The 10,491-nt window shown below is 47.3% G+C and overlaps 1 protein-coding gene across 1 annotated transcript; it reads right to left on the bottom strand.

The window, feature by feature from the left end:
* Positions 1–3,467: 3,467 nt before the first annotated feature.
* On the bottom strand, positions 3,468–9,730 carry TEX52 (testis expressed 52). The gene is made up of 2 exons (XM_048843597.2): positions 9,040–9,730; positions 3,468–3,731 (listed from the first exon to the last, which is right to left on the bottom strand). The coding sequence occupies exons 1-2, from the start codon at positions 9,555–9,557 to the stop codon at positions 3,473–3,475; spliced, it is 777 nt and encodes a 258-aa protein (XP_048699554.2). The 5' UTR covers positions 9,558–9,730; the 3' UTR covers positions 3,468–3,472.
* Positions 9,731–10,491: the final 761 nt, after the last annotated feature.

Here is a 10,491-nt window from a genome sequence, read left to right on the forward strand (position 1 = left end):
AGCTTCAGATTTGGCAGAATTTACTTTAACTGCAGCTGCTTTCCCAAAGTCCTGGATTTCTTTAGAAACTAATTTTAGGGCAATATTTGGTTTAGATAAAAATAATACTACATCAGATGCATATATAAAGCTATTTTCTGATGTGTTCCTTATCCTCTGTGCAAAAGGCTCCATGGCCTGTGCAAAAAGTAAAGGAGACAAGGGACATCCCTGCCTGGTCTCTCTGTGTAATTCAAACAGGAGCTGTAACCCCATTAACTCGCACAGCTGCTTTGGGGCTGGTGTAAAGAGCAGATATCCATTTAAGGAAAGTGCATTTGCACAGGACTTGAAACAGGCAGTTCCTATCAAAGGCTTTCTCTGCGTCAAGAGATAACAAGAGAAATGGATCTTTTTTAGATCTGGCATTCTGGATGGTTCCAAGTACTCTCTGAATGTTGTCTGACATTTGTCTATACTTAATGAATCCAGTCTGATCAGGATTTATATAATCTGAGAGCATGCACCACAATTGGCTAGCTAGTATTTTTGCTAAAATCCTTATGCCATGATTCAACAGTGCTATGCGTCTACAGGAGCTGCATAAAGTAGGGTCTTTTCCAGCTTTAGGGAGAAGCCCTACAGTAGCTTCTTTCATAGGTTGTAGAAGTTCCTCCCTTAACAGAATGTCACTGAAGGTACCTTTCAAGGCACCCACTAATACCTCCTTAAATACCTTGCAAAAAGGTAAGGTGGAAAGCCCTCAGGTCCTGGAGTTTTACCACTTTTCACACTTGCTGTTGCATCTACAATTTCTTCATCTGTTATTTCTTCCTCTAAAATTTCTTTATCAGTTTTGCTCATCTTTGGCAAGCTGTTACTTCCAGATAACGGTGAATAGCTTCAGAGCTTGGAGTATCTAAGGTTTTTAGTCTATGTTTTTTATCATAATAACACTTGTTTTGTTAAGGTGTGTAACTATCTTTTGCTGATTGTTTTTAATTGGTGGAATAATATGTTGCTTTTAAATCTCTTTAAGCTTTCCAGCCAACAGCCTAGCAACTTTTATTTCCTTTTTCATAAAACATCTGTTTTGAATATCTAAGGGCTTTTTCAGTGGCATCTGTCTTCAACATATATGTGCTGGAAGAAAAGACACGGCCCCAGCAACTGGGCCACCTTTAGAAGAGGGAGCTTTTGCAAAACCGTCTGTGAGCTGGGGGAGGAAATTGGGACATTTTCCCTATCAGGAAAACTCAAGCAATACACTAGTATAAGATAACAGGAAATACCCTGATATGGGGTCCTTTGGAAGTGTGGGAGGTGATTTATTTATTTATCATATATGTTTGTGCAGTCTGCTGGAGTCCATACTAGTTGGTGTGTTCCAGCTGGCTAGGAATGTCTCAGAGCATTCTAAAGAGGTTTCATTGTTGCAATGAATGTTCTAGTATGCACCTAAGTTGAATTCAACTTGTCATAGCGCTGTGCAGGAGAGCAGTGGATAGAAGAATGCTGACAACTAAACTGGTTAGACTGGTGTTTTGACCTCATTCTTTGGGATTTTTGTTTAAATATTTAACTCTTAAGAAACTGAATTAGTTTCTGCAGTTCTTCAGGACACACAATATACCCTGCTGTCAGCTGACAGGTACAGTTCTAACTATATTGTACTGCCATGAGGAGTAGAAAAAACAGAGCTATAGCTTTCCTGGGACAGATGTTTCCACAGGGATTTCAGCAAGTAAAGTAGATCCTCTTGGTTCTGTTTATGTTGGAGTCCCCGCTGCTGGGTGCTGGAGCCCTGACAGCTGCTTTCACCTTGGAGGGGTGATTGCTCTTTAGTATAATGAAGTCTTTCCCTTCCTTAAGGAGCAAACTCCTACTTTTGCTCCATCTGCCAAGATGCAGGAAGCAATTGTCATGAATTAACTTTACTTCCCTAACACAGTGAGTGCCAAGGCCCTTCCCATCAGTCCAGTATACTGTAGGAGGAATCCCACTTAGGGTGGGCAAGAGAAAGAAGTCGCTTGACTGGAGAGGACTGGTCAGTTGCTCTCCCTTGGTGTGTGTTGTGCCTTTTTTTTTTCCCCCAGTCTTAGGGCTGGATTTTCAGAGGCGCTAAACACCTGCAGCTCTGACTGACTTCACTTGGACTTGTGGGTGCTCAGCTCCTTTGCAAATCAGGCCCTTAAAAAGATCTCCTTCCCCTAAAGATAAGTCACAGCATACAGGGCTACCTCGAATCTCTCCTAAATGGTGGTCTCAGAATTCTCACATGTAGCATCTCTGTGGAACGTGCTCGGCCGTAAGAGCAGGGGAATGTTACACAACTGAATCATTCGGTGTGATGTGGTCTGAAGTATTTGCCTAGCCTGTGAGAGGAGGCGGAAGAGGGGAGTTACCACCAGTATGCCAGCTCTTCCTGAGGCAGGAAAATAAAATACTGACTCTGAAGATGGAAAGTTTGATTGACGCAAACCCTGCCCACATATAGAAAGCTGCGCAGCAGGTGGAATGAGCCTGCCTCGTGGTTGCATTCCACCCCTCAGGCAAATATGCCTCATGAATCCTCTGCCTAGGTACAAGCTTCCCATGTCAGGCAAACTCTCTGTCCCATTGGACCCCATGCTAACTTGTCCCTTTGCCCTGATACCCACCTCACACATATACCCTAAGCTCTCCTCCTGCTACAGAATCCCTTCCCTCAATGCCAGCCAGGCCTTGCACCCAGTTACTGACCCTTCCACTCCCCCATGCCAACCAAGCCATGCACCTTCCCCCTACCATTGACCGAAAGACCAAGCGACACACACTGACCAAGCTTTCGTCCCAGTAACAGGCCACTCCCACTCATTGTGACCAAGCACTGCACACTACCTTGTTACAGTTCCCATCCACCACAAATCAAACTGAAAGATTCAACCCACCTGCTCAGCATTTTATACAAGAATCAAGGGTCTGATGTGGGCAACCTTGAGAAGGAGCAACAGGACTTCCTGGTTGCAGCTGGGGATACCTATAAGCTCAGCACCTACCTGGTTCACAGATGGAAAGAAAAGGAGATCTTCTTGGGCAGGTGCCAGAGACCCTAGGGCTATCGGAATGGAGGTCTGCTCAACAGTAAGCATCCAAAATCCAAGACGCAAAGGGAAATACGGGCAATCAACATGACTTCATACTACCTAAGTGCTGCAGGTGTGCCTCAGTGCTGGGGACTCCCAAGCGCTGTGCTGTTTTAAATCCAAGCTGTTACATTCGTATTTTTGTGGCGGAGGTTCCTGGATGATGATCTTTGATATGAAGTAGCAGAGGTATCTTGCTGTTTTGGGGGTGCCTGATCGCTGGCAGATCCTGCCTGCATCACCAGTGCACACTCAGTATTTGGGGTGCTGGTTGCTGTCCTCTGACATAATGGCTTGTGCAATCCCACATAGTTGGGTCCCCTGCCGATAGTCCCCAACAGCCCCCTTGAGCCTTAGAGTTATCCCCTCTAATGTTGTGGGTTCTGTTTGCTGGGAGTGTTATGGTACACTGTTTGTCTCCCAGACACGGCCAACTCCTGGTATTTCTGCAGCAACTCTTCATAGACTGGACTGCTATTCCTCAAGGCAAGTCTCAGTGCTGTCTCTTGGTAATGGGGTTGGAGACTGGGGCAAGGCCAATCCCAACAGTCTCTAGTTGCAGGTCTAACTGGCTGCAGCTGGACACAGAGAGATTGCAGGCCTCTTCCTGCAGTCAGGTGTCTGTATCTGTCCAAAAGGAAGGGAGGATCAATGTGTTAGTTTCCAAACAGAAAGGTACCTTGCTGTTTTATCCCTGACTTAGCTAGCTCCCAAAGGATTGGAGGGATGGTAGATTATTAGGGCCCCAACTGTAAATATTAATTCTCTCTGTAGAAAGGGGTAATATACTTGGTTACCATGCTGCGCTGGGTAAAGGTCTCCCTGTCTGCTGGAGAACGTTCTTCAAGACTGATCCCAGTCACCGGAATGGAGCACCTGCTCCTAGAAGTACAGATCTACTAGCATGATCCCCTGATCAATACTAGGGAGGAGTGGCGTCCTGTCCTACAGCCAGGCTTGGCCTGAACCTCCTTGTCTGAAAGGAACAGGCATCTTCCAGGGGCTCCGGCAGGCACAGCAACATGTGCGGGCGTGCAAAGGGGGGAGAGAACAACAAGAGAATTAAGGATCTATAGTACTTAGAAAATTTGGCTTTGAGTAATGTTTGCCAGTCACTCAAATACCACTGAGACCATGCAATTGTTAAAGCTGCTTCACAGAAGTATAATGAGGAATAATGGTATGAAACTCAGGAACTAACGTTTAGGCCAAATATCGGGGAGGGAGAAACTTCTTCATGGAGAGATGCATTAGGGCGGCTGTAAAATAGTCTCCCAACGGAAGTCGTGGAAGCTTCATCCCTTGGGATTTCTAAGCTAGGCTAGACACAGCACTAGGAAATCTACTGTACTTGAAACAACCCTAGCTGCAGAGATGAGCTAATATGTTTCATCCTTAATTTCTATGATGTGAGTGCTCTCTAGTGGTCATTCTATGTACAGGTTTCAGAGTGGCAGCCGTGTTGGTCTGTATCCACAAAAAGAAAAGGAGTACTTGTGGCATCTTAGAGACTAACACATTTATTTGAGCATGAGCTTTCGTGGGCTACAGCTCACTTCATCGGATGCATAGAATGGAACGTATAGTAAGAAGATGGATATACATACAGAGAACATGAAAAGGTGGAAGTTGCCACATCAGCTCTAAGAGGCTAATTAATTAAGATGAGCTATTATCAGCAGGAGAAAAAAACTTTTGTAGTACAGGAAATAATTGTTGGAACTATTGTGTTCAGCATGAATCCTTAACAGGAAGTGGGGGGTGTCTGAGCCAGGCTTCCACAGCAGGAAGAAGTTGCTTGTTGGTGGGGTGGGGCTTCTCTCCTGGAGTTAGGATTTTCCAAACTCTCCCACCCCTTGCTTTGGGGTGGAGAACACTCCTTCAGCCTTTGGAGAGGTGGGAATATACCCAGGAGTCACTCCAACACCATTGTCAGCAAACAAACAGTCCAAATGGCTCAGCAACATTGGTGCTATAGTCACAGATCGTGGCACCTTCTTTCCCATGGGCTTGGAGGGGATTCTTGCATGCAGTCAATTGTAATGGGCTGGGGGAGTGCTGAGGTAATATGTATAACTACTACACTCTCCTTTTTCCTGCACTGCAGCTTACTGCTCTGCAGAAGCACAAATCAGAAAAGTATAAAGAAAAAATATACACAGAGTTAAATCTCAGACCTATGAACATAAGAATGACCCTACTGGGTCAGACCAAAGGTCCATCTAGCCCCGTATCCTGTCCTCTGACAGTGGCCAAAGCCAGGTGCCCCAGAGAGAATGAACAGAACAGGTAATCATCATCTGATCCATCCTCTGTCATTCATTCCCAGCTTCTGGCAAACAGAGGTTAGGGACACCATCCCTGCCCATCCTGGCTAATAGCCATTGATGGACCGATCCTCCATGAATTTATCTAGTTCTTTTTTGTACCCAGTTATGGTCTTGGCCTTCACAACATTATCTGGCGAGGAGTTCCATAGGTTGACTGTGTGTTGTGTGAATACTTCCTTTTATTTGTTTTAAACCTTCCTTTTATTTGTTATGGTGTGCAAAGTCCCTGGATGTCGGTGTTAACAACATTTGCCAATCCACCTGAGAGAGAGTGCCATACAATTTCTTAATGAACAACCATTTAATATGTACACAAATGTTTGCAAACAGTATTTTTGAATAATTTCTTAAATAAAACTATTAGAGGGTCAAGCTAGTGATGTTACTTATCCAGGCTTCCCCATATCAACTTTTATACTTTGGTACACACATGCAGATACATTTCCCTCTGAGGGTTGGCACAAAATGTAGGTGTCACCTAGATTCTCCAGAGCACAAGGAAAACAGCAGCCTCTCAGTACCCTGCCAAACACCTCAGAATCTCCTCAGCAAAACTGTCAGAAGCTCCATGTAGCCAGCAGCAATTCCAGTCCCATAGCCAACAGTCTCCACAGTTTCTAGAGCTACAGTTTCTGTCCAAAGCTGCACAGGTATTAGGACACAGCCTCCAGGCAGACACATCTCTTGGTCCTGCATTGATCAGTCACTAAGTCCGGCAGGCTGTCTGCAACTCCCATATTTATAATCCTTTCCTCCTGAACTCTGATTGCTCTGCTCTCAGAGGATGAATGTGTGGTACCTGCAAGACTGCCTGCCCTTAATGGAAACTTTCAGTACAGCTTTAGAAATAGCTCCTAAGTACATTCAGTACCTACCACACTTCTCTTCTAAATATCTGTGTGGTCTTCTAAGGTGCCCTGCTCTCTGCAGTTGGTGGTTACACAAGCTCCTAGGGTATGACTACGCAGCCCACAGCACTGAGCCTTCCAGCCCAGGTCAACAGACTCAGGCTAGCAGGGCTTGCTCCAGCACTCCAAAACCAGCTGGGTAGACAGCTCTTTGAAGGTGTGGTTGGAACTCAGGCTCTAAAGCCTACTCCCCTCCCTAGGCTTCAGAGCCCAAGCTCCAGCCGGAGTCATAACTTCAAAGTGCTGTCTATTTTCAGAATGCCAGCGCAAGCCCCCACTACCTTGAGTCTGTCAGTGTAGGCGGGGAGACTTGCTGATGTGGGCTGTGTAGACATGCCATGGTGGCCACACACCCGGGCTGCTTCCTGTACCTGCTGCACATGTCCTCTCCTGTAGCCCTCTCCCTGAAAGGCATCCTCATTCTCAAGTAGGAAGAGACCTTGTCAGCAGAGGTGTGGTCTTCTGCCAGGTCTTGGACCAAATAATGTTGTGCTGGGGTGGGGATGGAGAGACCATCTCCTAGCCAGCCAGGGCTCCAAGGGCAGGGATGGTGTTTGCAGCTCAGCTGCTGACATGCAGAATGTTGGCTCCACATTGGGAATGGCGTTCCTTGCCAAGGATTAAAGCATGACTCGAGTGAGTGCTCAGGGAACTCAAGCCCAGGGTGCTCGGCTCTGTAGGGACTAAGCTTTCTCCTCAGTGTTAAGGTTAAGCCTTTTGGAGAGAACTAGGCTGTCCTTGGCAGAGACAGATTAAGATTTATTGGGACCCTGGGCACAAAGAACATTTGCCCCCCACCCCACTCCTCACCATGGGGCACTGCCCCCTGCTCCTTTTCCCCCCACGACCCTAGTCATGCTGGAATCCTGAGCCAGACCATGGTAAAAGCCGCCCAGGGAACCCAGACTGCTGTGGGGAGCCCTGGAGAGGACATGGACCAGGGACTGCTTTTGGGCCCCCCACCCAGGGCTCCCCACAGCAGCCCAGGCTCCCTGGCTGGCTCTTACCGTGACCTGGCTCCAGCTTCCAGCCTGCGGGTCCCGGGGGGGGGGGGGGGGGGGGAGATGAGAAGCAGGGGGCAGGGCCACAGTTCTGGCAACAGTGGCCCCCCCACTTCTACACAGGTTCTGGTACACCTGCAGGAGCCCCTAAATTGGCAGGGGCCACTAGGCATGGACTGCATGGGTCCATGCATTAATCCACCATTGGTCCTTGGAGAACTGAAGACAGCATCAGGTTGGGTAGCAGGGAGTACTGAGAATTGTAGTGCTAGGCAGGGGAAGGGGCTATTGGTCACTATTAACACAGGGTTGCATGTGGGAAAGCTACATGAATTCCCAGCCATAACAGGCTCCATCCTTCCTGTTCTCTGCCAGTGATACAGAAAAGTGTTGTCTCCTGAGGGATAGCCTACTTTGGTCTAATTCTGATTGTTGGGCTTGATGCGGGGATGGCTGGGTGGTGTTGGTGACCTGTGATACACAGAAGGTCCAACTAGATGACAGAATCATAGAAATGTAGGGCTGGAAAGGACCTTGAGAGGTCATCAAGCCCAACCCCCTGCGATGAGGCAGGACCAAGTAAACCTGGACCATCACTGACAGGTGTTTGTCTAACCTGTTCTTAAAATCTGCAGTGAGGGGGCCTTAACTACCCTCATAGTTAGAAAGAAAGATTTTCCTAATATCTAACATAGCTGATAGTCCCTTCTGGTGTTAGAATCCATGACTCCATTATCCCTGAGGCACAGAGCACTGATGACTGTTGCCCAAGATCACACAAATGACTCGGAAACAAGCACTGTTCTAGCACTGTGCACAGTCCATTGGACCTCAGCTGCTCCTGTGGAGGGGAGACACCAGAAGTGTTCTTACCACAACGTAACCCAGGAATTATAAAATCAGAGTCTATAAAATCTGCCCAGCTATCCAATGCCAGACAATGGGCAATGCTGAATGCTTCATATGCAGTTAGAAAAGGAGGACTTGTGGCACCTTAGAGACTAACCAATTTATTTGAGCATAAGCTTTCGTGAGCTACAGCTCACTTCATCGGATGCATACCGTGGAAAGTGTAGAAGATCTTTTTATACACACAAAGCGTGAAAAAATACCTCCCCCCACCCCACTCTCCTGCTGGCAATAGCTTATCTAAAGTGATCGCTCTCCTTACAATGTGTATGATAATCAAGTTGGGCCGTTTCCAGCAAAAATCCAGGTTTTCTCACCCCCCCGCCCACACACACACAAACCCACTCTCCTGCTGGTTTTGTGGGGGGGGGGGTGAGAAAACCTGGATTTGTGCTGGAAACGACCCAACTTGATTATCATACACATTGTAAGGAGAGCGATCACTTTAGATAAGCTATTGGCAGCAGGAGAGTGGGGTGGGGGGAGGTATTTTTTCATGCTTTGTGTGTATAAAAGATCTTCTACACTTTCCACAGTATGCATCCGATGAAGTGAGCTGTAGCTCACGAAAGCTTATGCTCAAATAAATTGGTTAGTCTCTAAGGTGCCACAAGTACTCCTTTTCTTTTTGCAAATACAGACTAACACGGCTGTTACTCTGAAACCTGTCATATGCAGTTGGAAGCCCACCTGCCACCAATCCCTTGTGAGCTAGTGGTTAGGATTCCATGCCCTGCGATGTGCTCCACAGCAACTGATGGGGCACGGCAAAGTCAGCACTCCTTACCGTTTGAAGTCCTGAGGAGGCAAAATATTTCCCTGGCTGTTTAGGGGGGGAGCTCGGCACTCACTCATCGTCTTCAGTCGCTTGCATTCTTGGAGCTCTTTCTGTATTTGGGCCATAGCTCTTTCCTTATGTTTCTGGTTGAAAAACAGAGCTCCCTGTGTGATAAACTTGAGGTAAGTGTTCCTATCCATCTCTGAGGGAGGCGGGACAGGTGGCTGGGGCATGCAGTATGCCCTGGGAGCAGTAATCCATCGCCACACATTGCTGTCATAAGGTATGTCTGGCCTCGAAGGGAAGAGTGGTGGCAACCTCCCTACATCCAGCCAGGTGTGATATCCCCAGATGTGCCAGCGGCTAGTGTCTTCCCAGGGGCAGCGCAGTTTCTGACGAACTTTGATCTTGCTGTCTGTGCATGGTGGTCTTGCAACTGCCAGTTTATGATAAGCTCTTGGGGAAAACCCTGGCCATGCGGTATGCCTCTCTTTACACAAGAACTCACGCTCTGCCCAAGTGGTCATTTGCAAAGAGATCCCAGATGACGCCTAGCTGGGAAAAAGCAGGGAGAAAACATCTGATAAAGCCAGCCCTCAGTAAAGATCTCTAGCATCCCAGTATTCTTGTCACAGCTTGCAGCTCCTGAATACAGTGGGCAAAGTCAGGAACAATTTGCAGTGTTCAGCTGTAAACTTTCCCCACCTAGCTCTGCCAATGCCTCAGTCCTGCCCTGCAGCCCCCTGCTATTCCAGTGCTGGGCTCCCCACAAGAGAGAAACAAAACATTTCCGACTGCTATAAACAGAGAGTAATGCAAGGCTTAAAATACTCTCCACCTCACCCACTGTCCCAGTAACTAGCAGGCTGTACCGCCAGAAACTTAGAGTCTCCATGGGGACAATCTCACTAAACAGCACAATCCAGAGATACCTGTTTTCCTCCAAGGGAGGGGGGAGGAGAGTCAGTTCACATCTATCTAAGAGGGTACCTGACATTAGAGGGAGCATCCATACCTTCAGTTTACTTAATATGAAGGTATGTACCTTCTTGAGGGACCAAATGACCAGGATGCTGTCATTATACAGTTTTCTGCAGTTTGCGCTCTCTTCCCTGTGCTGACTGGCTGTTTGCTCCATCCCTTCCCTCTCCTCTGTAACCCCTTCCACCCGCTTCCTCACTGTCTCTACCTCTCCATCCCCCTCTTGTCCTTTGTCTTGCCAGCTAGCTAATCCTCTCCTAACACTGAAAGGGCTGAAATAATAAAACAGATTTAAAAAATGGTGCCATCTCATCATTCACTCTGCTTTGCTCTATCCCTCTCCCCTGCCCTTTGTCTACCTTCTCTATTCAGGTTGTAGGCTTCTTGGGGGCAGGGGCTATTGTTCAGTTTGTACAGTGCCTGGCACAAGGGGGCGCTGTTCTTAGTTAGCCCCAGGGCACTACCATAAGAAATGAGAAA

The sequence above is a fragment of the Caretta caretta genome, chromosome 1, assembly GCF_965140235.1.
Source record: "Caretta caretta isolate rCarCar2 chromosome 1, rCarCar1.hap1, whole genome shotgun sequence".
NCBI lineage: Eukaryota > Metazoa > Chordata > Testudines > Cheloniidae > Caretta > Caretta caretta.

Excerpts from the sequence above, each read along its gene's own strand:
- TEX52 (XM_048843597.2), bottom strand. The coding sequence starts at position 9,557 with ATGACCACTTGGGCAGAGCGTGAGTTCTTGTGTAAAGAGAGGCATACC. Across the intron at positions 3,732-9,039 it reads CCTCCTCAGGACTTCAAACG|ATACAGACACCTGACTGCAG; the intron begins GTAAGGAGTGCT and ends CCTTTTGGACAG.